Raw genomic sequence first — 27,767 nt, 5'->3', positions numbered from 1 at the left:
GAGTATTTGTTTTAGAACCCCCACAGATACCAAAAATCTACAGATGCTCAAGTTCCTTATATAAAATGGCCTAGTACAGTTGACCCTCTGTATCAGCAGGATCTGCATCACAAATATGGAAGTGCTGGCTGTGGTTATTTTACTTGTCTCTGGTCACACAGTATGAAGAGTTTATATCAGAATAGCATTTTGGTGTTTGTTTTATGTGTAGTATATATTTTTTAACTTCCCTCTTAGGTAGCAATAGTTTGTGTTTTCATTTTGTGAAATTAAACATTTGGAATTTTGTTAAGTTACCAGTTGTTAAGATTGTCCCCTGTAGTCTGAGTATTATTTACAGGTTCAAAGATAAAACATGAAAGTACCTAAATACATTTTTTTGGTGAAAGTAACAGGTTAGTTTTCCTAAGATTCCCTAAATTTTTAATCCTAAAACCCAAACCTTGCCTGATCGCTCCTTTGAAAATCTGCTTTGGTACACTAATGGGTTAACTCCACAGATACAGTTTTGCTAGGTATGATTTCTTAAATCATTTATCTGAATACTGTTGAACCTACTAGCTCAAGGGGTTTGTGAAAGGAATCAAGAAATAATTAGAGCAGAGATTGTTGTATTCTTGTCATTTTAAGTAATAATGCTACTTTTAGTGAAAAAGCTACAACACTGTCACCTCTGATTTTAAAATAAAATGAACAAATACATAAATCTTCTAAGATATTTTATTTATTGTTAGCTTTGATCTCACTTTTCAGTTGAGGTATGTATAGTTTTCCTTGCCAAACTGTACTTAAACAGGCAAAATTTTCTTTGACCTATAAATTACAAACATGTGTTACTTCTAATTAATCTTTATGAGCTAGTGAAAGGAAATGTAGTAGCTGTTATAGCTTGACAGTTTTAAAAACAAATTATCTTCAGGTAGATCAACTTTTGAAATTAGAGAAGCCACATGTAATCTCAAAACTATACATTTTAGTGGCACCTGCTAAGTATCAGGTGTTTATAACTTGGCCATAAAAAGTCATACCAGCCTAAAATCTGGAGTCTTGACTCAGCAGGAATTTAATCTTAAAACAGAATTTGGCTGAAATGATTAATTTTTTGTTCTCTAATCTGAGAGATACAGAAGTAGAAGGTTTAAGATCCTAGATATATATATATATTTGTCTTTTTTGCTATTTCTTGGGCCGCTCCCTCGGCATATGGAGGTTCCCAGGCTAGGGGTCAAATCGGAGCTGTAGCCACCGGCCTATGCCAGCCAGAACCACAGCAATGCGGGATCCAAGCCGCATCTGCAACCTACACCACAGCTCACAGCAACGCCGGATCCCTAACCCACTGAGCAAGGGCAGGGACCGAACCCACAACCTCATGGTTCCTAGTCGGATTCATTAACCACTGCGCCATGACGGGAACTCCCTGGATATATTCTTATGAAAAACTTTAAAGGATACGTAGGTAGGACACTTGAATATGCTATGGGCTAATGCCATTTTAAATTGAGGAAAGGGAGGGAAAGACGGAGATGGGAATGGGTGTGGTGGATAGGAGATCTTGTGTGGGTAGGAGATCTTGACTGTTAATGGAAATGGCTGGTTCAGCACAAACTTATTGGGTGGATACATTTTTATTTAAGGAATATGGTATATGCCTGTACTCCAAGCTTGTCAGGTTGATAGGTGTTAATGGCTGCCTTGGTTTCTATAGGCTTCTTATCATGGGTTCTGCTTCATTCACTCTACATTTTGTTGGTTTTAAGGAAGATTCCATATAACAAGTTAGGTCTTTGAAGGCTGGGAAATAATTTTGGAGAGTTGAGGAGGGTTCATTTAAAGAAGTTGTCAATGGTTTTGAGCTGGCCGCTTCAGAATCATTATAAGTTGACCAAAGTCCTCTTAAGCACATCTTATCTTCAGAGTTCCATTTTTATTTCTGTCATCTCCTCTGGTTCATTTGCATCTTGTCACCAGTCTTTGGCCTACCATGATGCCCTGGGAGACAAGATTTTCCTTTTTCTTTCCTTTGTGGTCTAATGCTCAATGCCTCCCCTGACTCATCCTCTGTCCCACCCTTCTCACCCCCTGAAGGTGGCAGGAGAAAATCTAGTCACAAAATATTTACAAAGTATTACACAGAGATGCTTAGTGTCTCTCAAGTGGACTTACAGGGATAATGAGTGTAAGTAATCCCATGGACATTTTTAAGGGAAGTAAGTTGATATCCTCAAGGAGAAGCAGAGGAGGAAAACAGTTTGGACAGTGCTTATGGACACCTCTGTGCTTTTGAAGTGATCGTAAGCCCTACGTTACCTGGGAACAGTTGTCCAAGTCAGAGTCTTACTGAACTACCCAGGCATATAGGAGAAAAGTGGGTTAAAGGTGAGGTTCCTCAAGCCTACCAACTTAGAGCTGTAAGTGACCTCATACATCACTGGTTGTGGAATGTGTATGGCCCTGTTTTCAGTTAACCTTTGTGTCTGTAGCTGGAACAGTGTATCAGATACCTGCAAGTAATTATGGCATTTCAGTAGGTTACCTGGTGTGAAGCTCTCTGGACCAGCCTTTCCATGTGGCAACCCGCTGGCTTTTATTTCACAGCCCTGCAGCAGGTCAGCTTTGACATCTCAGAGGTGGTTTTGCAGAGCGTGCATTTTAATGTTTTAAGCATGTGTGTTTTTCCTGAAGTGTTTGCACTTATGTATTAACACAGTTATTTTGTAAATTGGGCTGACATTTCCATTGTTTCCTCCTTGTATCATCTTGCTTTGTTGCATGCTTTAATAGTTTTTGTAAAGTTTATTGCCCCCTGCTGCTCAATATCTTCCTATGCTGCGTGTTGTTCTTTATATCCTGCTGGGGTACAGTTTAATGAATTATTTTTCAATGAAAATGATATGATTTTTACAGCCTGCCCACAGAGATAGCGATTTTAATGTAGTATTTGTTTGATTGTGTGGCCTTGCCCATTTTTTGAAGCCCATACATGTCACCAATACCTGCTTCTGAGTGTTGCAAGGCATTGGCTGTCCAAGCTTGATGCCATGCGTGTAATGGTCTCTTTTATTGCATGTTTAATTCTTTATCTTTCCTGATCTTCTCTCTGGATCTCTAGCTTTCATTCCATTTCAGACAGTTTGGCTTTTGTGCCAACATCTGTATATTACGTTGCATTGAAATTCCAAGAAGAACATCTTTGCTGCTGGTAGTCTCTCTTGCTCAGTAATTGAATCCACGCATTCCTAGAATGTGTGAGATATGGGGCAATTTAGCAGCTTTAGGTTTTTGACAATCTAGGGCTTATTCGAAACTGTAGAAATGAGTTCGGGTTTATTTTGTGAGCACTTTTGCTTTCTTTCTCATTGACTCTGGTCTTACACAGAAACTCTTTTTCCCTAATCTGGTTGAATTGGAGAGATTCTTATTTCTTTTTCCAGAAATGTAGTTAATATTTAAGGACCACCACTTCTATGCCCCATTCCTTTCAATTTCGCCGTCTTCTATTGTACGCTTTCTTTGTATGCATGACTGTCATCTTTTCCCACATTCAAACACTGTATTCTTCCATTTTAGGCTTAACGTATGCATTTAGGACAAGGGTTCTCTCAAAGTTGGAACATTCAGTGAAAAAAATGTAAAAGTCCCTACATTGAGGAGACACTTTGATATTCACTATGCAAAGTCTTATCTGTGGTTTAAAAACAGAATTTACCAGATAGATCAGTTAAAATGTTTGGCTGCAAACAATAGAGTATGCAACCTATAATGGGTTAAAAATAACATGATTTAATTATCGCTCATAAGCGAAGTCTGTGGTAAGTATCCCCAGGGGGACTGTAGGGACCCACCCATGGTCAGACAGGACTCAGATTCTTTCTCTTTTTCTCCTCTGCCATCCTCAGTGCATTGCCTTTTCCATTCAATACTCATCACATCATGGTGGGAAAATGGCTGTTATAGCTCCAAGCACTGGTCCTTACACAACAGCTTTCAAAGTAATGTGAAGAAGTGTGACATATTTCCCAGAGCTTCCTAGTGGAGTTCTTTTTATGTCTTATTGGGCAGAACCAGATCATACTTCTAAACTTAGAGAAGTCAGCTATGAGATAATAGATATGAGTGAATTGACTTAAAGCCCATTATTATTCATTTCCTAGAGATAGGCCCATTAGATGTCCAAGGAAATCAGGATTTTTCTTTGCAGAGAAGACAGGATAGAGCAATGAACTTGGTTCCTTTGGAGGGGAACACGTATACTTACTTAACCAGGGATTGGACATTGTTGAATTAAAAAATGACAGTTCCCAGTGCTACACATCAGGATCTCATTGCTAATCCCCCATTCCAAAGGCAATAGTCTGCATCTATTAACCCCAGGCTCCCAATCCATCCTGCTCCCTCCCCCTCCCCCTAGGCAACCACAAGTCTATACTCCAAGTCCATGATTTTCTTTTCTGTGGAAGGGTTCATTTGTGCTGTATAGCAGATTCCAGATGTAAGTGATATCATATGGTATTTGTCTTTCTTCTTCTGACTTACTTCCCTCCACTTATGATGGAGCATGATAATGTGAGAAAAAAGAATGTATACATGTATGTGTAACTAGATCACCATGCTGCACAGTAGAAAAAAAATAATAATGTATTGGAGAAATAAAAAAAAGAAGAATGGTTAAAAATAAATAAATACATAAATAAATAAATAACTGACAGATACATGCCCTGTACACAGTTGCACTCTAATTCTCAATGAAAGTAGTGAATGTGGAAGGTCTTTCCCCATCTTAGTTTCATGAAGTTCCATATATAAAAGTTATTATCTATTCTTATAGAATGCACTCTATTTACAACTAGTTACTTTACTACTAGGCACATTTCTCTTTCAACACAGTGACATCCCTATTTTGACATTGTGGGAATGTATTTTAATACTGAATGTATATTAATACTTTAATACTAAGCTAGGCTTTTGGTTGTGTTTCCTTTGCTGCACTGCCAGGCCAGAAGACTGCAATCCCTATGAAAGCAGGGGCCATGTCTCTCCTTGTTCCTAATCATTTCCGTAGTACCATCTTAGTCCCTGGAATACAGTGGATGATCAATACATCCATTCTGAGTAAATGAACCTCTTGCATAAGGGAATGACTTTGAACTCATGTTACTTGCTCATATAATAAAATGCTGTCGTGCTAGGATAAACTTAATAGTTGAATCAAATAATAGAGGTTTTTTGTTGTGGTTGGTTTATATCTCCCTACACAATTCAAAGTATTTAGTTGCACATGGTTTCATCAGTTGCTTTGTATAAGTCAATAGCAGCTTCCTTCCACTTCCTTGGACTTGCTGTAAGACCAGCCCATGGCACTGTTAATGTCATTATGAAACACCAAAGGAGAGGAGGAAGGCACAGGTTTAACACTATTGGTGTGTGACACTACAGAGTTAAATGTCACCTTACCTCCCACTCCTCCTGGATCTGGATGTGGAAAGGGAGGTTGCTGAGAACAGCAAGGGCAACAGTCAGTAGCAAAGGGAATAGAGAGGGAGCCCAGGCAAGCTCCAGGGGGCCTCTTTCTTGCCTCCTCCTTGGCCAGGTAGTTAAGGGAAACGTTAAACAGAAGGGCTGTAGCAAGGGAATACATACGAGAATATTTATATTTTCCCAAAGGGAATACAGGTAGCAACAAATTTGCTCTAGAAGACATCAAACTGAAATAAATGTAAACTTTGCTTGAGTCCTTGCTAAGTCTCTTCCAAACTTCGCTTTTACATAATGAAACTTGCCCTAAGAGAGGCAAGGGGATGAATCTGGTTTCAAGGGCACAAGCATTGAATTGCCATTTGTACTGATTTTCATATCCAATTTAAAAATTAATCCAGAATGCTCAGGTCATGAGTATTATGAAGGCTTTTTGTTGTAATCCTAGACAAAACTTTATTATGCCATAAAGTAGTCAGGAGTCGTTAGTGAAGATTGTAGTTGACAGGAAAATAAAGCCGATTCCACTTAAAGCTAAAAGGTATACTGGGTCAAGAGATCCTTATATGTATCTTTTACTTTCGAGTGCATTTACAGCTCATGAAAGGAAGTAGATTGATATTCTAGAAGTTAACTTCCTTCTCGTGTTCACAAAACCTGGGTTAGCCAGGTGGAAGGATATAGAATTAAGCTTTTATTACTCTGCCTGGAGCATATGAGCTGGTGTAACCAGCACAGGGATGCATGTGCAGCTTCCAGAGACAAGCTGACCTCTGCTGAGACAATGCATTTCCCTCCCTTACTTTTTTTTTTCCATCTCAGCTGAGTACTTAAATAAAAATATCGTGAATGATACTGTTTCTTGGAATCTCACTTCATTCTTCACTAGCCACTCTCCATTGCTGGAAATTAATCATGATCAGCAGCACATATTTGTGGAAAGGCTATGGAGTACAGAGACACGTCAGTTCAGGGTTAGGAGCATTTCAACTGTGATCTTTGCCCTCCAGGAATTTGGGATCTATTAGAAGGATTTATAAACACAAGTCTTCATTTTTCAGTTTATAAACCCAGAGCATGACTTCCAAGGGAAAAAATAGTGTCAAGAGAGGTTGGATTCCTAGCTGAGCCCACAGCGACTGTTTAGTTGTACTAGATGCCGGAGATAGAACTGATCCCTTTCATGCCTGATAGGTCCTGGGAACAGGTTTCCTTGTGGTCTTGAGGTAGTAGGGAAGATTATCACCTCACCTTGGCTCTAGCATGCTGCGGGGCCACATTTTGAAATAGGTCAAAGTTGTTTGGAATACCTTTCCGTCAACACTGCTCATGTTTCCTTCGCCTGCTAGTAAGGTCTCCACAGTCCACAAGTACCAAGTGGTCCTAAGGGTTTCCTACACCCACCTCACTAAGTCTACCTTTTGGGGAAAAGGGAAGTAAGATAAGCCTCTTTACTTTAAAAGAGTTCCGTATTTGAAGATTATCTTTTTTTTTTTTTTCCTACATGATCAAAATTCCAGATCTCTCAGTACAGCTCAGTTCCCCTGGGGATTAAGAGGAAATCAAACTGGTGGCATCAATGCTATGCTGCTGTGTGAATTATTAATAGTCTTTTTACCTACTCAGAAGATTCACTTTCTAAACAAGCATATTTGTTAAATCAAGACACACTTTTAACCAGGGTTATTTGTATTACTTTAGACACTGTAGCCAAAAGTTAAAAAAAAAAAATCTTAAAACATTTCTTAAATATTTTTAGGAAGACCACGCAAAGATATTTCTCAGGTCTGTGGGTAGTAAACAAGAACAGTTACAGGGAGTTCCCGTCATGGCGCAGTGGTTAACAAATCCGACTAGCAACCATGAGGTTGCATGTTCGATCCCTGGCCTTGCTCAGTGGGTTAAGGATCTGGCGTTGCCATGAGCTGTGGTGTAGGTTGCAGACGCAGCTTGGATACCGCGTTGCTGTGGCTCTGGCATAGGCCAGGGGCTATGGCTCCGATTAGACCTCTAGCCTGGGAACCTCCATATGCCGCGGGAGCGGCCCAAGAAATGGCAAAAAGACAAAAAAAAACAAAAACAAAAAAACAGTTACATTGCAAAATGTGGGCACACAACACAAAAACACTATTAACAAGTTATAAAGTGAACACTGGAATATATTGTAGGAGGTCAGAGCAGGTGCCTTCCAGTTATTTGAAGGGAGGTTTCTGGATGAGGCTGGAATGACAGGGTTTATGTAGACTGACTTGGGGGTGAGAGGTAGGCTTAGCCAGATAGTCTTAGCCAAGGGAATAATATAAGCAAAAGTGCTGCAAGGCTCGTCAAGAGGAGCCTGACCTCCAGGCAGCGCCTGGTTTCTCAAAGGTCCTTCCACTGTGCAGGGAGAGGGGAATGGAAATCTGTAGGACGTCATCTGTACTTTGTGTATCAAGGCTTTGTAATCAAGGCTCAGCAAGATCAAGTACCGTGCCTGAAATCCATAGTTGGTAACTAGCAAGACAGAGTCATTTTGATCTGCCTGGTCCTAGAGACTGCACACCTTTCATGCCACCGATTGTCCATTTTTCCCCGCACAAGGACTCAGCACCAGCAGCAGTGGGGGTGGGGTGGAGCATTCTTGGCATTTGCAAGTTGAGAATTGTCTGATGCATGTGAGTGCTTTTTTTTTTTGGCCCCACCTGCAGCATGTGGAAGTTCCTGGCCAGGGATTGAATCTGCTCCACAGCAGCAACCCAAAGCACAATGGTGGCAATGCCAGGTCCTTAACCTACTGAGCCACCAGGGTAATCCTGTGGGTGCATTTATTTAAAATCTATGTAAGTAATTGAGGAGACTTATTAATGTTACTTTTCATAAAAATAATGGTATAATTTAGCAAATCTTCTAAAGGGGGGACTGGTAATGGAACCCATCATTTTGATGTTTTTTAGCCATTTTGGAGTTGTGTGGAATAATGTTTTTTGAAAATTTGTGTAGTTTTGCCTTTTTGTAAATTATCTTTCTGTAAAATGTGACAGCATTCTACCGCAAAAACACCTTTGTTGACGAGGTAGGTCTAGTACTTGCAGCTATAGGAAGAGCCCAGGGGCCATGCCAGGGTTTAGAGTTGCCCTTCCTGTCCATCTCTTCAGTTAACATGAGATCAGACAGCCTCTTTTATCAGTGTATAGTAGTTAGTTTATTTGTCCCTAGGGATGTGGCATGCTTTCTCTTTCAGAAAGAAGTGGTCAGGGCTATTTTGTTGGGGAAGAGGGTCTTAGTTTGGTGTCACTAAAGGGCCTCCACTTGGAGTGGGATTCAGGCTCACTCCCTTACTTCTCGCCTGAGTTTTTAGTTGTTCCCTTCCCAGGCTCCTTGGCACTGTTTTCTGTGTCCCTCCTTGGGGTCATTGGCACTTCTATGCCAGAGTAGCCAGCCAGCCATCGGAAGCTCAAGGAGCCAAAGCAAGTGTAAAAGCTCTTGGGAGAATCTTGTTGAGAAAGGAGGTTAGAAGCCCGTTTTTAATGATAAGAAATTTGGGGATTGTCCATAGCTTTTCATTTTCAGGCTGTGTCTTTACTTTATGAATTTGGAAGATTTCTTTGAACTTTGATGGCTGGTAGGGATTTTTTTTTTTTTTTTAGTTAAAAATACAACCGTCATGTACTTCCTAACCTGTTTATATTGCTAAACAACCAGCTGGATCCAGGAATGGAAACAGAGGGATAGAATCCTGAATGCATACTGGGTTATAAGAGTTATAATCCAATACTTCTCATGACAGAATTGTTTTAATTACTTATAGAAGGCAAGTATATGTAATCATCTTCCCATACCTGCTGGACTCCATACTGTATACAAGAAACTACCTAATTGACAAATGTTGTAATAATCACGATCGTATCTGCCTGTGAGATTTTTGCTTAATTCGGGATGTCTTCTGTATTCAGATTCTAAGTGGTGACTTTTCGTCATTAAAGAGATTTGCAAACATCATTATAATTGCTCTTGCTCATGCCTCATCTTCTTGTGTTTGTGGTTTGTTTGGAAAGAATAAACATAGCATTCGGTTGAACGCTTCTTTTTTTCTGACATCTGAGCATAAACTTAGTTATGCACAAATCATTTTGTGCATTAGGAGTCACTTGCTGTTAAACTCATTTTCAGTGAAATTGAATGTGTCCCTTTCCCTCACTGATGGGACTAGGAGCCTACTGTGTTGGCCTACTGCTCAAAGGGAGTGGGAATGCTTGTGGCATAACTGGAGGGAATCCCTTCATATCCTTTTATACAGGCTCTGGGTGGAATTGTTGAAGGACAGAAGATTTTCCTCCAGCAGAAGAGAGACGTTTTCCTCTTGATACAGAAATCTCACACTCCAGGTGCTTTGACACATCACTAACTGCTGGAGAGCGTGGAGCCAGTGTTTACTGCTGGTTCTTGGGTGTTAAACAGCCCTCCACTGCTTTTATTGTACCATTAATTGCACTTAATGCAGCTGCATTTCTAGTACGCTTGGCTAGGCTCTGAAAATTAAGTAGAGGGTACTTTGTTATAAAATTCACTGTAATGAGCTCTGGTGGGACAGGGTCTGTTAAGTTCGAAATTACCTCGGGCCATTTCTAAAGGACTTCTTAAAATATTTCACATCTATAAAAGTTTGTAACTAGATAAATAGCCATGGAGATGTTATATCAGGCAGAGGGTAATCCACATTTCTCCTTAGTGCATCTTTGATAAAGTATGAATGTTTTGAATGTCTGAAAGTGGTGTTTGTTTTCTGTATTTTCCTCTGCCTCCCATATTCACTAAATCCCAGCTTTTAGACTCTCATTACATCAGCTCGGCTTTAGCTGTTTTACACCATGGTTTACATATGCAGACCTTTTCCTTTTTTGGTTTTTGTGTGGTTTTTTAATCCAAGTCATACAGTGAGCTAAAATAAATACAGGCCCCCCTCTGGGTGTACACAAATTGATTCAAGAAGGGCTCACACCTCTACAAACACACACACGGAAGAGACAGCTGTAACTATTAGCCAATTAGTTTAATGTTACAACCACCAGCCAGGGCCTGAAACAGATTCCTGGTACCTGACTAATAGATGCTTGAAATGACTTTAATTCCCCCAGTATTCTTGGCCTATGTGACTGACTGCCGTAATGCTTTGCGGCTAATAAAATTTCAGATTGACTAATTTACCAGGTAGCTTTACCAAAACATCCAAGTAATCCTTACATACTCATTAGAGACAGGTCCAGAACATACTCCCTTAGGACTGATTTGAAAAACCTCGCTGGGATCAGCCTCACTGAGCTTTAGATGCACTGGCACAAATCAGGTAGAGGATCCTCTATGGTTTTAGTGCAGCAATTTATCTGAGTTTTGTAGTTAAAGTTTGAGCATGAGGTAATTAGAGCCCTCCAAGCTTGAAATTCATGATCCTTATTCCCCCTTTAATAGACTCTACACAAGCTCGCCCAGCTCACTGTTTGACTGATGTATATGGAGGCTTTGTCAAAAGCGTCTGGTCAAAATGTAGTTTTAAGATATTCAAAATTGGCTTTCTTTTATTCCAAGCTCTTACATGTGTAAACAGGGAAGACTGCCACGTGTTACTAGCAAGGGTCAGCCAGCAGTCTGTTGTGCCCTTTGGAAATGTTTGCTGGTCAATAATCACATACCCGCAGTTGTGCAGCACCATACCTTTGGTCCAGATGGGTCTGACAACAAACTTGACATGACCCATCAGGATTGAAGAATAGAGGGGGCAGAGTACTCTAGGTCTGTTGGGTTTCTTCTACTGTTTCTCCCTCCCAGTCAAAAAAAAAAAAAAAAAGATAACCTTTATGCTGCTACCGTTGTTGTAGTGGATAGTGCTTGAGTGTACATGCCTCCAAATTAGGCAGTCATAGTTTCATCAATACTCCCAATACCTATAATGTATATTTTTTTAGAAGTTGAGGATGTAAATGTATATTTTAAAATATGGTTATAGATGCAGACACAGCTGCTTATAGACATGCATAAGCACAGGCATAAGGATGTCCACACCCAGCACAACCACATAAAGCTGCCTTTCTCCCTTGACTCTCTTAAAAAATTATTCTGAAAACCCACAATATAGAATCAAAGCTCAGCTACAGTCTTTTTAATCATACTATTCTTTTTAACTTGTAATTAATTAATTACTTAATCATACTATTCTTTTTTAACTTGTAATTAATTAATTTTTATTGACGCGTAGTTGATTTATCATGTGTTAGTTTCAAGTGTATAGTAAAGTGATTCAGGTAAACATACATCTATATCTATTCTTTTTCAGATTCTTTTCCCTTAGAGGTTACTACAAAATACCGAGTAAGGTTTCCTGTGCTATACATTGGGTCCCTAGCTATAGTCTTAAGGGTTTTTATATATGCTAAAATAATTTGTCTTCAGTAACCAGTTTTATCACCCCAATTTGTGGTCAAGGTCATGATATTGATATACTCTACAAAATCTATGGAGTTTTTTGCTTTTATTTTCTTAATTTGCACATGGTTCCTAGACTACACATCTTTGAAGAAGGAAAGAGGAACTGACTTTTAGTGGACATCTCATGTGTGTCAAATTCTGTGCAAGGCAGTTTGTATGTGCCATCTCATTTAATTCTTAACCCGCTGAAGTGGGTGGTGACAAATGTTCATCTCACTGATAACCATATTTGTCTGAAACTTTCGTAAACTGGCTCAAGGTCACACACAACCTAGGGAAATAACAGAAAAGTTATATTCATGGAATGTCACCTTAATGAATTTGTTTAATCATTCTTATCAAAAGCATTTTGCCAGCACCCATTTCTCTTTGGCTACAGAGATTTTAAGGAAATTCAGATTACATTAAAATTTACTGATTCCTTACTATGTGCCAGGTGTGTGCTAGGAAATTGTCAAGAACATGAGTATTTAGGCCTTGCCACAACTCTTGGACAAGGGATTATTAATTCATTCTATAGACGGGGAAACCAAAACCGAGATGTCAAGTGTCTCATTCACCAGCTGATGAGTGACAGTTGAGACTTGAAGTACAGGTTTCTATCTCCAGAAATTATCTCCAGAAGTGAAATGATAGCTACCTCCCCATCAGAGGTAGACCTAGCTGGAGAGACTTACTCTGGAAGAGGTTCTGTCTAAACAAGTGAAGTCATCAACTTCCAAAAGCAACGTGTACGGTTTGTTACTCTTACTCTCAACTATGGTTTACATGAGGAAGAAAAAAATTAGGTGACAGCAGTGCTGCAAATGTGCAAATGAATAAAAGTGAACTTGGCACAAGAAAATGAAAGTTCCCACAGAGTCCCTCTCAGATATGAAAGCCCTGGGGTTAGCAAAAGAGGGAAAAGCTAAGAGAAGCAAGTGGAAGGAGCCAAGGTGAGCGTTTCGTATTTTCTTCTGAGTACTGAGGTTTGTTTAAGTGATACTTCTGAAATTCCAGGAAAAAATTGACTTTCTCTCTTGCTGTATAGAAAATGCAACCCAACTGAAGGTGAGGCAACTGCTTCTGTAAGAAATGTTTCTTGAGGGACAAAGCTTTGTTCTCTGCTACACATAGCCATTCTTGGCTTCTTTCTTCATTGGCTTAATCAAAATTTGTTAAATAACACAGGGGGAATCTGAGGCTCATCTTTTCTTTTTCAATTGCTTTTTCCAACAAATAAAAGGCGTTTTCATTTTCTCTCATTACTTAGTATTTCTTTAGTTCACACTTGAGCGTGTTAATAATCTGGTGCATTACTTGCCTATGGGGTATTTGACAGATCTTGACTGCAAGGAGGAAGTATTACTGCCTTTGTAATCCAAGAGTTGCAGGGACTTCAAAAGCAGTTCCAGAGATCTTCTCTATTTATGACATTTTAAAAGCTTTTACTTTGGCAAGAGATAGAAGGACAGAAAGATTGGGGGCTGACTAGACCAGGATAGAACATTTTCACTGAAGCATGACATGAGGGACAATATTGGAGCATGAAGTAAGGGGGAAGCCTCAAAATAGTGTCATGCAAAATTGGGGTCTTACACTTTGTATAGCATGTTGCCAGTCTTTGTAAACCCATGGATATATCGTGGTATGTTTTCATGAAATTGGAAGGAAAGTCACTCTAGCAGTAGAGACCAGGATCTGAGGAAAGAATGTTTAATTTCCCTAGCTACTCAGTGGAGAAAACTGAGGAGGAATTAGACTGCTCTAAAATAATGAGCCATCAGAATGAAGACTTTTGGCAGTGGAAGAGAATGGATGGAGCTTTCAAGAGGATAGGATGGTTTGATTTTAGATGTGTTGAGGCGACTTTCCCAATAGAAATATACATCTGAATGTGGGATACATCTGAACATGGGCTGTATCATTATATTGTTAGACTGTCATCCAGAACTAGTTCTGAAGTAGTTCTTAGCCGGATGAGTATCATTTTTATAGTTTCAAGTTATCATACTAAATTTAAAATTTTTTATCTATTGCTCAGCTTTATCTAAACTCTGCAGAGTTGTGTGCCTTCTCTTGAGAGAGTTCCATTTTTTCTGCAACTTATGGCTGTTTATTGCTTCTTCCTCTCATGGTGCAAACACCCTCAAACTTATAAAATCTCTTCACCATGAGAGTTTTCTACTTCTCATCCTTGCCGAACTTTCATACCTTATTCTCCTTCCTTTCACTTCCAAATTTCTAGAAAAGGAATATAAAGTCTATAACTCATGATGTTCTTATCTCATTACTTCTCAGTGGACAGCGATGTCCCCTCAAAGTCTTCACTGCTCTCCCCAGACATTTCATGCAGTTGATGAATCACTCCTTCCAGTGTTCTGCTTTTCCTCTTGGTAGGACACCATCACCTCTTTCTCTACCCTCTGCCCTTCTGGGTGTTCATTTTCAGGTTCTTTGCTGGCTCTCCTTCCTATCTACAAAGGTGGGTGTCCCCCATGCCAGCCCCAATTCCTCCTCTCATGGCTTCTGTGCCCACTTAGCTGACTTGAAGTCAGGTCTTTATCTCTGCCACACCTCAGCCCAGAGCCTCAGGTCTGCTGGACCCCATCTCATGTGAATGAGCCTGTCCTAAAGACACCTCCAGTTCAGGGTCCCACCTCCTCATGAACACCTTCTGCCCTTCTCAGTGTGCTACTACTGGGAAGGATTGAACCACCTACACTGTTTGCTAACCTGACCAACTGGAATTCATCCTGGATTTTTCTTTTTCCCTTAATAGACAATCACAAAAACTCTCTCAATCCTATCTCCTAAATACCTTCCCATCAGGACTCTTCTCTAATATTTTTACCTTATTTTCTGGGATTAACTCATCATTTCTTGCCTAGATTTGCAATAGCCATGTTATCATCTTTCCTGCAAACACAGTTCTACCCTTTGCACCTCTACCCTGTTGGAATAACATGCACTTGTGTTCAAGTCCTTACTTTACACAGACTCTTCAAATGGATCCTAACTTCTGGGTGTAAACTAGAAACCCTTTTACAGTGTTTGCAAGGCCACTTGTGCCTTATCCTGTAGATGCTTCCGATGTTTCTTTCCCCACACAAGTAGGGAACTCACATGCCCTGCTGGCCCTGGGCCATTGTGTCTACTCTTGACGCTACCTCTGCTATGCCCTAATGCCTACCAACCCCTGGCTTGTTTGCCTGGAAAATTTCTGCTCATTTCCAGCCAAATACTCTCTTGTCTTTTACCTCTTTGAATTTCACTGAAGTTAGATGCTTCCTTTCCTGAGACCCATTATTTTACACCAGTTTACATTTTCTCTCTTTTGAGAATGTTTCAACTGTCGTAAAATAAGGGGTTCCTGCCATTTCCTGATAAGCTTCTCCCATCTCAGGGCCTTTATACTTTCTCTTTCTTTCACCGGGACATCACATTACTCCTTCACCTTCTTACTTATATCTCAGATCTTTGGAGAGGTCTGTCCTGATTTTCCTATCTTATACGGAAATTCCTGTCATTTCTTAACCCACCTGCCTTTATTTATTTATTTATTTATTTATTTATTTATTTATTTATTTATTTTTGTTAAGCTACTTAGCACATTTAGATGTGTGTGAATGACTGTTGTTTGACTTCCCCACTGGAATGTCAGCTCCATTCAGGCATTATTTGTCTGCTTTGTTCACTTTTCTCTACTTGGCACTTAGTAGGCCGTCAGTGGATATTTAGATGAACAATTGTATTCTTTTCAATAGCTTAATACTTGGCACAGAATAAACATTCAGTAAAGGCTTACTAAAGGGATACACATGGAGTATGCATTTGACCATGATTAAATAAATTCCCATGCTTGGACCTGCTAAACTGAAGAGACCAGTGGCTTCCTGGAAAAGAGAAGCAAGACAGCTGGAAGACAAATAAAAATGACTGGCTAGTGGCAAAGTCCGTCCTCATCAGAATGCTGGTTCAGTTATTCAGTTCAGATTTTTGGCAAGTGATGCAGATTCTTTTTCAGAAAATGTTGATTGATTGCACAGTTGTACCCACTTCATTTGCAAACCTTCATTATCTCTTTTTCCTTTCCTCCCTCTGTCTGCATTTAGAAGGGGAGGAGCAGTGTATAATTCTACAAAGCAATTTTTGTGAATAAACCAACTAACTGGCTGCTGCTTTCAGTCTCAGAGGATCACACAGAATACAAGTGCCTGCCTTAGTTGTGTTTTCTCTGACTGAATCTCCTTGCATTCATTCATTTTGGTGTTCATTTGATTACTTACTCGTTCATTCAAGAAATCATTTGTTCAGTCCCACTAAGTGCCAGGTTAGTACACTATATATGTGGATGCCTGCAGGAGGTCTGTGGATGGGTAGTGGAAGTTCCCTGGAATTTTTGTAATTGTATATGTAAAGTTTTGTGTTTTAATATTGGCTTAGAAATAGAATTTACTTAAACATCTCTGTTACTCAAAGAAAGAAACATGTTAAGAACCTCTGACAAAGGGAGGCTTGAACTGAGCCTTGAACCTAAATAATAGGTCTTCAAGTTATTATTTTTTTTCTCCTTGATATGTTTCATGGTTGTGATGAATGTGAATGTCTGTGCTTGTCTGTGTTCTTAATTCCAGGTCTGACAGTCTTGTCAGCCTGTTTACTAATCTCTAAACTCCAAGTAATGTTCATTTTTCTTATTTGGTTTCTAGCTCTGTATAAATCATAGTCTCTGTAGGTCCCTAAGAGGCTGATGGCAATGATGATACAGACCTTGATAGGCTAACACAAGCAAGACCTAGTTCCCGCTTCGTTACCATTGATAATTGTGGGAGCTTTTGTTTATAAGAAATCAGAGAAGATAGTAGGGTTGCAGAGGTGATTTTGGTTTCTAGTGGTGGTGGCTCGTATGTTTACCTAATCAGGTTATGTTAGAAGCGTTCAGCATCTTGAAATAGATGCCAGTTACTGCTAGAATAGGACATGAGCGAATCCTTCAGGAGAAAATTCAGTGGGCAGTTGCTGACACTCAGTGAATTGCTGGCTCTTTGCCCAAGTATGTGTGAAATGTTTTCACTGGTTTGAGGCCCTGATTACAGTTGGCTCACAGGGTTTGTGGTGACACTGTAGATTTGATATCACGCCACAGGCAAGACACAAACTAGGGATACCATACAGAGAAATAAAACCTTCCTAATACTTTAGGAAATAATTCCTAAATATTCCTACTATTTAGTAAAAAAAAAAAAAAATAACAATAAAGAATAGTCCTAGTATTTCTGTTAAAATCAGGATGAAGATAGTGATTTAAAGAAGCCGTCTTTGTCTCAGCCTCCACTTTTCATAACAAGGCAGAGGGAGCTGATGTGTGCTGAGCTAGAATTCTGGACTGTTCATTTATTCACCAGTATTTCATGCGTACCTTCTGTGTTCTGGGCCCTTTTCTGGCTGCTAGAGTTTGAGTAGTGCCCAAGACAATTCCTCCAGCTGAAGAAGGGAACAATGTTAATTGAGAAGAGAGACAACATGCAAATAAGTTCTAGGAGGAAAATTAAAGCAGGGCCAGAAATGTCACATGTCCTTAAAGCAGCTTCCCTTGACAGATGAGACATTGAGATCCCCAAAGCTAATCAGTCCATGACCACCCAGCTAGTAGAGATAAATGGAGGATTTAAAATCTGGTCAGCTTGACTCCAGAACCCAAATCCTTTCCTATGTGTGCAAGTGTCTCCCAATACTATGATTCCTCCCACTGACTTCAGGCCAGCAGAGACCATGGAGCATCCTGTCAAGAGGTCAAATCGGAGGGCATGCAGAAGGGACCTCAGACAGAATTGTCTCCTTCAGAACTATGAGATGCTAGAACTGTCCATTTGGTGACTGGGTTCCCTCACATAATGCCAGCCTACTGTGTGGTAGGTGTGCACTTCAGGAACTTCGATGCAGGCAGTGGTGTTTCACTAGTGCCAGTCGAATGGTAAAGTTGGGGTTTTCAGACAGAGCTGAGCAGACCTTGATTCTCTTAGGTGTGATTGTGTGACTATCAAGCTCTACTGATAAACCCCAAGAAGGTGATGTCCTGGGAGGACCCTGCTCTGCAAGTGTCTGCAGAGTGTGACAACTCATTGGGGCTGCAGTTTAAGGAAAAGCAAGGTGGAATGGGCCAGATGCTGAGCCTGGAAGCTTGCAAGTATAGTGATGTTAATGTGCAATTGATCTTGCCTCCACATCTGACCAGTGGTTTCCAGGGTCTTGGTTGTCACAGTTCACTGTCTATGTGACCTCGCTCTCCATACCACAGCTCCAGCAGTGCCCCTATTCTGAAGCCTTTCCTGCCTCCTCTTGTTCTGCCCCCACCCTGAGTTGGGGAGAATTGAGAGTCATACATTGAGTTTTATTCAGTTGCTTATGAGTCAGTGTTCTCCCTAAACTCCAATCACCTGGAGGGTCAGGATGATGCTTTTTCATTTTGATATCCACTGACAGAGTCCCCAGAAAAAAGTCGAGGCTCAATGCATGTCTTGCATGGATGATTTTAGCTTTATTCTGCTGACATTAAAAGAAAACATGCAGAAATGGAAATGGGACCCTGGCTTTCATCTCTAGCTCCTAGGTCAGTGAGGTTACTATCTTCCGTAGTATAAATGTTCACTGAATTTTTGATAAATAAAAGTAATACCATAGCCCGAGGTGGTTGCAACTCTGGAAATTGATCAGAGTGACTTTTCAGTAGCAGGTGTTGCCACTATCAGAGCCTTGCATCCTTTGGGCCAACACTCCCCTGCTTCATGGAACTATTTATCTTGACTTTTGTTTTGTCAGAAAGTCGCTAAACTCACTACCAAGCTGTGCTGTGGCCCAAGAGTGAGCTAGCAGGAAAGGATGTGAATATGACTATATGTATGAATGGATGAACAGGAGAGAGAGAGGGGGGAAAGGGCCAGAGACACTGCGTTCTTTCTACCTCGTACACAAACTGCTTCCTGCAGATCCAGGGTTTCTCAGATCTCTGTCATATGCATGGCCTAGGAAAGCCTGGAGGATGGATGAAACACTAGACTGGAAATAATAAGCTTGTGCTTGACTTACCTCAGTATTTGTAGCAGATGTTACAGATGTCATAACATGAGGCTTTGGAATCAGACTTGAAAAAAATTCAAGATAACAGATGTGGACTTCTTTCTTTTACCAGCGAGTGCTGACTGACACCATGCTGATGCAGTGATAACCTCCACTCCTTTCCTACTGGGTGGAATCATGCCACTAACAGTCTGTGTGCTGCCGAGGTCAGAGGGGTGACAGCCTTGTGACAGTGCTCAACTGAAAGGCTTTTAAGCCAGTTTGCAAAATGAAAGTGTAATAATCCCTTTTCTTTGGCCCCTCCTGAGGGAACATACCAAGTCTAACCCCCATTAAAAATTTAAACTTCTCCAAAGCATTTTTAGTGTATTAGTGGGGGAGGGCATTTCTACCAATTAAAGAACGAGTGTACAACTTTGCACAGTTAGTGCTACATTCAAATTCCAAATTACATGCCCTCTCTAGTTTTCTGTTTGAGAGCTGTGGTCAGAGAGAGTGCTCAGCGTCTTTCTGTGAACCAGGCCCTGAATTCATGAGAACATGTGGTATTCCTTCCTGACACATACAGAGGAGGTGATTGGTAGCAGAAAGTGGTCATTGGGAGAAGAGGAACAAGAACAACAGGAACAACAAGATAAGCAGCAGCCCAAACTAGAGCCTTCAGGTGGCATTCAGAGGGCAGAGCACACACACACACATTCAGGTTCAGAGCCCAGGCCATATCTGCACTGCCTACTGCACCCTTCTAACACACAGGACTGCCTTGCTCAGCGGACTCTGGGCTGGGCATCTCTGTGTTCTGAGTATCCAGCAGAGTGCCTGCCAAATAGTGAGGCTCAATATGTACTGGCTGCTGTAGCCCTGAATACAGACTAAGTTAGTTTGTATCTTCTTGCTGAATTCATCTTAGATAAAAATCAAGACCCTCTTCCACTCAAAAGATTTTCCTGTTCTACATTTTTCATTCGCAAGTCACTTTATAACTCCCTCCCTTTTACAATTTCCCCAAATTGAGAGGAAGAGCAGTTGGTGATATCCCACATCTCTGCTGGGAATCCAGTGACAGGAATTAGTCACTATCTACTTTTTCATCTTTTATTTATTTTGTGAAAACAATGGAAATTCTCACTTCCTTCACTTCGTAAAGGGAATTCAGTAGTTAACTTTAAACTTTGCATCCAAAAGCAGTTCTTATAGCATCAATTTTTTGGAGTCAAAAATAGATTCAGAAAAGACTTGGAGTTGTGGTTGGCCTTCAGGTCCTTTAAAAGTGACTGCTTTTTATATACATTGTCACTGAAATGATTAAGAAAGGAAAATCTGGATGATTACCTACCATTTTTAGCAAGTCCTGTTTGGATCTGCAACAATTACTTTGAAGGATCTGGAAAGTAAAGCCTATGGCTTCATGTATTAAGCAGTCCTGCCTTTATACCTCCATCCATCTCTTGTGGATTCCCCTCATGTGCCCCACTCCCAAAGCTTCAGCCTGGGCTGTGGATCATGCCTGCATTTTCCTGAGGCTTCTGTCCTCCAAGATGTTGACTGTCAGGGCTTCCTCATTCCCTCAGGTGCTGTCACTCTGAACAGCAGCTAAACCCATCGCCTTAAGAATTTCATTGTCAGGGGGAAATGTGGATTCTCGTATGAAGAATATTCATCACTTCATGTGAAGCCTATGTAATGTACATCTCATAACAGCTCCTATAGTAACTTACATATTGTCAGAGAATGGCTATTGTATTCTTTCCACAGCTACAGATGGAAGAAATAGCTGCTTTGGTAACTCTCATTTCATTCAATGGAAAAGAAAGGCATATGGGCCATTTGACTCTTAAAAATGGAAACTTTGTAAAGAAGTCCCTGTAATTTATACAAAAACACTGTCAAGACTGACTAAAGTAATACTTAGGTGCTATTTCACTTTTAGACAACTTTGCCATTTTGATGGAGAAAAGTTTTGTAAAGAAAAGTTTTCAAAAATACGTGAATCCTGTTTAGTTCTCCAGAAGATAAGAAGTGCTTGATAAACACATCCTTGATTAAATAGATCTATTGAATGTTGTGGGTTTTCCCCTTAATTTGCACCAGTTTAAGCCATATACAGATAGCTTTTTTGAGGAAAGTGGACTTGGTTCCTTCTTCTTAAATTCAGCAATTCATTTGTAAATATTAATACTTTCATAGTCATATCACTCTTAATGCTTTTCCCTAATGTATTCAATCCACACTTAAATTGTGGGAGAAATTTAAATGCACTGCATCAAAGAATTTTTGAATCAGCATAAGACTTCTTAGAATTTCAATTATTTTAATGGATTAAATACTTTTTGTGTAAATTGGTAATATAATGTGTTAATGGGTTCTGGGATATGAATCATGAAGACATATCTTTTTATTTTAAAAAATATCCTAAATATGAATTTAAGAATAAACCTAAATGGTACTATTTTTGAAAATAGGAGGTTTTCTTTCTTATATTTAGTGTTAATTTAACATTCAAATCCCAGATTAGCAATACTTGTTCCTATTCTTTTCTCTGTTCCTCTGTTATCCAGAATTTTAAGTGGCACAAAACTGATCTTTGTGAAAATACATTGAAAAAGCATTGTTATTATTTGTTTTCAGTTATTTGCATGATGCCTTGTGTGGAAACTCTAGGTATCCTGCTTTTGACAAGAGTTTCTGTTAGCGAGCCGTTCTGTGGGTTAAACTAGTTATTTCAGTGAGTCATCTCCATTGCAACCTGATATGCACGCACTGAGGAGTTAGTGTTGAAAGGGTACAAAATGGGAATTTGGCCAGTAGGCAGAGCTGTGAGAATCAGTGTCAGAATGAAAATTTGATCCCATAGTCAATGAAAGCATATAAATGTTTATTTTTATAGGGAAACACACACACAGAGAAATACATACCTCATAAACTTCTGAGGCTCCTGGGAAAACCCTCCCTGGTTTCCTTTGCCCTACAGTGAGGGAGGCTAATTGAGATTCTTCAAGGTAAATCCCTTTTCTTCCCTTTGGTAGCCATGGAAAGACTCATTAAGCATTCTGTACTCCATTCTTTCCCAGACCCTGACTTTGCTTAGCCCAAGTGCTAAAGCCCAGGGAGTGATGTCCAGGATTCCATTAAGCATGCCCTTTAGTCTTCCCTTCCCCCAAGCTCAGTGTGGGAACAGAGCCTTGCCTCTTGGATGACAGATTCATAGGGTAGCCATAAAGCTTGCTTTTCTACTCAGTGAATGATTCCACTCTTGAAATACCACCGACCAAACCGTCAGGCTACCTTGTTCACCTATCCTGCTGTTCTGCTTCCCAGGGAGGCAGAATTGGATGAGAAAGTAGCTCTAAGATGGTTTTCCCCATCTGCCAACTTCCTCCAAATAAAACAGTCCCTTGAAAAACCTGCCAAACAATGTCATACTCATCTTTACTTTGGAATATCTTTTTCAAGTGATCCCTTAAATAACGAGCCCCTTTCTCTTTCCCCCACAAGTGGTTTGCCTTCCAGTTGTGAGCTGGGCTAGGGAGGAGCTGGGGCAGCTCCAGTTTCTCTAGCACTGGGGGTGGGGAGGGCTAGGAGGAAAAGGGCAAAGCAGGACACAGGCAAGAAGGGCTCCTGACTTTTTCCTCTTTCATTATGTGTGTCCACTGAGCTGTCCTGTTTCTGTTTTGTAATGGGTTCTTCTGTGGCAAGCTGACCTTTTGGCTGAATAGGTCAAACTCCCACTGAGCAATAATCCTCAGCCTTCCTGGCGTTTGCGCATCCCCGAAGGTGACGGGCACCGGCAGGAATATGACTGGGAGTGTGTGGTAGATTTCCCCAAAGAGGGATTGTCTTTTACTGCACTTAATTAATTTTCAAAGACTATCTCACAAGGTTATGCAGAAGAGTTGAGATTAGAGCATTTTTGCTGACATTGTTGGGGGACAAAACTAATTTTTCAAATACATGTTTTAGATTTGGGTTCCTTTCTGTGTCTTCTGTGTTTTAATGAGAGAAAGGCCAAATGCATGATCCTGATGATTTATCCTATTATTTTAGATTTCTGAGACAATCAGCATTTCTTTAGCTGACTTTAAAAATCTTTCTCCCTATATATCTCTTGCATATAAAGTCTTTTAAGACTCTTGGCATTTTATTTTTAAGCTTGAAAACCCTGAGATAATCATGTTGTGGTCTTGATAATTATATGCTGGGCCTAGGTTGTTTTGAATTGTTTAAAATTTTCTTATGGAACATTTATTAGGTTTTATAACACTAGTTGTCTTACCAGTAGCTGGCAGTTTTCAGCATCAAATAGGTACTCAGTAAATGCCGAATTGAATTTGAATTACAATATTCCTTTGGCTTGATTTTTTTTTTTCTTTTAGCAGTTTGTATAAGCTGTTCAACTTACACAACACTCACATCTCACTGTCAGTGACTTAGGAACTATAATCCTCATAGACACAGGATTACATGATTCATTTATTTCACAATGTGCTGTGCATTTGGGGGTTAATTTAGTGTTCTTTAAATTTCAAAAAGCAATGTCTTTTAATTGAACAGCCAAATAAATGAAATGTCTGTAGACCAGATGAAACATTGCCCTAGTCAGCAATAATAAGTATGTATTGTGTGTGGGCTACCAAATGGTTTTAGAAACTGTCAGGTTCCAAAATACCAAAATCTGAGACATCTTCATAAGCAGTGTATTACTTTGCTGAGAATGATGGGTCTCATCGAGGACACACCTCTTTAGTTTTTCTCTAGGCATTAATGATACTCCAGAAACAGAATGAAATTAACATAGAGGAACAAAATAGCTATGTTTGCATTGTTCCTGAGTTATCAGATTACTGTCTTAAAACTCAAAATGCCAAATGTGGTAGGATGAAAAGTACAAGCTAAAACGTGCATATTTAATATCTTTTCAGTTACCAATAATGGTAGAGTTAGAGCTGGGTTTCTAACAGGGGCATAACAGGCGTCTATTTAACATATTTATGTTGGTTGTAAAATTAGGAACTGTCATTACAGCCCCACATCACCTGCATAAGTGCAAAACATATAAATCAAGAGAAGTTCCGGTGCCATAAAAATGCCATTGAATAAAAAAACATGAAACCACTTACAAGATACTTGTGTGTTGTGCTGGCATGTACTAAGATGCAGACTCAGATTTCTTGAGGATCTGAAGAACAAAGAAGAATAACTCTGCAGGTAGTTATTGGATGTAATGCATATAAGACCTGATGAAGACATGCAGGATCCCCAGTCTGATTAATACATTTTTAAACACAACTCCTATTATTTATGCATCCGCACCTTTAAAGAATTGCTGAGCCCTATGTTGAGAAAAAGCAGGAAAAGAAAGGCCATCAATGGCTAGGCTTGTATAACCCCTGCAGCACCCTACTGCAGCCACCTGTTTCCATGCTTCTGGGAGGCAGTTGCTACTGGAGCATGCTTTGGGGACCTTCTAGTAAACAAACATGCTCTTTACATTTCCTGTGATGTTTTAGAGTTCTCCGTAGATTGGTGGCTCTTGCTATGCTGGCCTCCTCTTAATCCAGTTCTTTACAGAATAGTCTGGTATTCTCTAAAATCAGTCCATTACTTCTGTGAGGTACAATGGTTCATTTTGAACTTGATAATTGGAAGTCCTGAAATGCCCTCGAATTATGAACTATTAATAAGGAGCTTTCTGGATCCTAATTACTGCCTCAAAAACAGAGTGAGCACTTTTGAAGTTTTTCAACTCACCACTTCTGCTTCGCCAAAAGCTCCCCTGCCCCCAACAATCTTTTTAAAAAAAAAAAAAAAAGAACGGCACATTTTATTCATGTGGGATCATTCACACCAAGCTACCATAATGTGCAATTAACACTCTAGAAACTGAAAACAGTATTCAGCAAGACAGCTGCATTATCAAAAATGCCAAAGGAGTTTTGAAGGGAGTAATGTGCATGTTAGAATAGGAAATTAATCAGAAATGCATACACACATGCAGAAGTACTGTCTTAAGTACATCTTAATATTAAAAATTTTTAAACCTCATATCTATACTTATAGTAATGATTAATCTTAGGATAGAAATGATTTTTTTATTTTGAGATTATTGGTTGTATGTTTGACTTCTGAAGCAAATGAAGAAGTTGGAATACAGATCTCTAAGATTCCTTTCATTGGGAATATTCTTGGATAATAATCACTCTTCAATTATATTTTATAAATTTTCCCATTGAAAAACTGCCCCTTTTATTTCCTCTTGCCAGTAATAATGATACTTACCACTCATGCTATTTTCAAAGTGCCTTTCAGACATGGCAGGCAGACATTAGCTCACAATTGCAGGGGTAAACTGCCTACTTTTGCACAGCACAATAATCATAAGTACATTTATATTATAATCCCTACTAAGCTATGGATCCAACTGACTGACTTAGTAATTGAAACGAAGCAGAATTATCCCGGCAGCATTTTGCTGGAATTTTCTTGTCAACTAGCTGAAAGTTTTGAGAATTTAAGAAAGTGGAGGATTTTGACTTTACTTCCAATTTATAGTGTCTTGGTTTGAGGGAATAGGGGTCTGTCATAAAATTTTTAGAAAAGCAGGAATTTACTTGTTGGAATATGGAAAAGTTCTGAATATTTTCTTTGATAAACTATGATAAAGCAAAATTAGATTTTTATGTTTGAGAACTTTTTAAAACAAAAAATACTAAGAACATATTTAAAAGCAATTGTGACTCCATGTAAAAGAAAATTTGTAAAGAGAAGAACTTCAACTCTGCAACCCACAAACACCATGCATTGAGCTCCTTTGTTAAGTTCTGGGATGTTCAGTGGGTGTATGTGCCTGCAAACAACACATGTAGAATATGCCAGGAAGAGAAAGACCGACTATATGTTAGTAGGAGAAGAGAAGTATTTGGTTAAGAAAACAGTCACTGACCTTGGCAAGACACATGCTGGGCAGGCATCCACCTGGGCTTCCTGTAGGTCCTGTAGGAATAGTTACACATGAATGTTCAGTAAATATGAAATCCAGCCATCCTGAGATACTTAACACTAGTGCAAACAGTCATTAATGAGAATCTCTTAGCTGACACGTTGTGCTTATTAAATTATGATAAAGTTATTGCATTAGAACATTACAAAAATTATGTTTGCATTTTTCTAGCCTGGGGGATATGAAATATTTAGGTTTCTGTGGGAGGAAAAGGCAATATGTATATACTTTTAAAATAACATCTAGGGAGTTCTCTGTATGGAGTTCCCTGTTGGCCTAATCTGGCATTGTCACTGCTGTGGTGTTGGTTCAATCCCTGGCCCGGGAATTTCTACATGCTATGGGTGTGTCCCAAAAAAATACATAAATTTTAAGAAAAAACAGTTTACTAATTTATTTTAAAAGAATGTGAGCAAGCCTATGTTTTTGTTCCAATGTAGGAAAAACAAACCAAAAATGATTTTTTTTAAGTCTGGTTATGATTTTTAATGCTTATAGAAGTTGCTATTCTAAGTTGTAATTTCAGCACAGGCTTTGATTTTGGTCTGGCAACTCAGAACCAAATTAGCACTGGGTTTTGTTTCTCTCAGATCTCGTTGATACAGTAGCTAGCTAGTGATACAATTACAGAGAAATGAAGTTGAAGGTGTGAATCGGAGCTCCAACTTAATTTCTTTCTTTCTTTTCTTTCCTTTCTTTCTTTTTTTTTTTTTAAGTTATAGGTGCACAAAGAAGGAGAAGCCCCAGTGCACTGGCCATTGAAGTATTTGAAGCACATTTGGGAAGTCACATTTTGCAGGTACCTTTAATAAAAAAAGAAGCTTGCTTATATTTTACTAAGAAAAATACATCTATTTAGTTTTTTATTAAAATGCTTTTCTAAAATTGCAGCTATGTTACTATTTTATCTTGGAATTCTGAAGTTCTTATGAATTTATTTTTTTTCTTTTTAGAAAGCCATCCCTTGAGAGAATTTTAATGAGAAAGGGAGGGCAAGTATTATTTGTGCTGTAATAATTGAGATGAATTGCACTATTCAGTTGATGCACAATGTATAGTAGCTGGCTGTTCCCAAAATTATTTTGTGTGCTGCATTCGTAAGTGGACATATGTGTGTGTCTTTGGAGCTATATATTGTTTTTGGGAGAGCAAAATTTTGTTGTAAAAGTAATGTGACATTTGTATGTGTTGCCAAATTTCAGTTGTTCTTTGCTTGAGTTTGTTTTCATAAATGCTTCCAGTCCTAATGTTTGCTTCCCCAATTACAGACTTTATCAGGATGAGATGTCATAGTATATTTATAAGTAAAGGGAAACAAATAATAGTAATTTTATTTTTCCCAGAGATTTTCATGACACATAAATGTGAAGGCGACTAGAATGGACCCGTACTTATTTGGTCCTAAAGAAAATTGATCCCAAACTTAGCACCTCTCTTAATCCAAACTTTTCTCTTAAGATTTTGTGATCCATTCTACACATCTTCCTTAATCCAGGGATAATTGTTCTATATTGTTTCTCTTTCCATGATAAATGTTGCCCTGGCCAAGCTTTTTTTTTTTTTTTTTTTTTACTGTATGAAATACATTGTTGACATGGAATTAGAGAAGCAGACATGTTTGGGATATTTAGGCATCTTACTTGAAAAAGATGGCTATGTTTTTCTTAGATAAGATTTGGGTTAAAATAAAGCTAAACTCCAGATACCTGTTCATTGAGAGTTATTTTTTTAAAGATCCTTCTTATACTTTAATTTTTCTAAATGGCCAAAAGTAGTA

The 27,767-nt window shown here is 39.2% G+C and overlaps 1 protein-coding gene across 3 annotated transcripts in view; it reads left to right on the top strand.

Moving 5' to 3' along the window:
* The window catches only part of NPAS3 (neuronal PAS domain protein 3), an 866,013-nt gene that overhangs the window by 391,246 nt on the left and 447,000 nt on the right, over positions 1-27,767 (top strand). For 2 of the 3 annotated variants that reach the window (XM_047795436.1, XM_047795434.1), the window contains exon 3: positions 26,707-26,789. In XM_047795436.1, coding sequence (XP_047651392.1) covers positions 26,707-26,789 — 83 coding nt within the window. The remainder of the gene's footprint in view (positions 1-26,706; positions 26,790-27,767) is intronic. The other variant, XM_047795435.1, reaches the window with a different exon arrangement.

This window comes from Phacochoerus africanus, chromosome 9 (genome assembly GCF_016906955.1).
Source record: "Phacochoerus africanus isolate WHEZ1 chromosome 9, ROS_Pafr_v1, whole genome shotgun sequence".
NCBI classification, from domain to species: domain Eukaryota; kingdom Metazoa; phylum Chordata; class Mammalia; order Artiodactyla; family Suidae; genus Phacochoerus; species Phacochoerus africanus.
The sequence above is the reverse complement of the archived record's forward strand: the minus strand, read 5'-3'. Positions and strand labels throughout refer to the sequence as shown.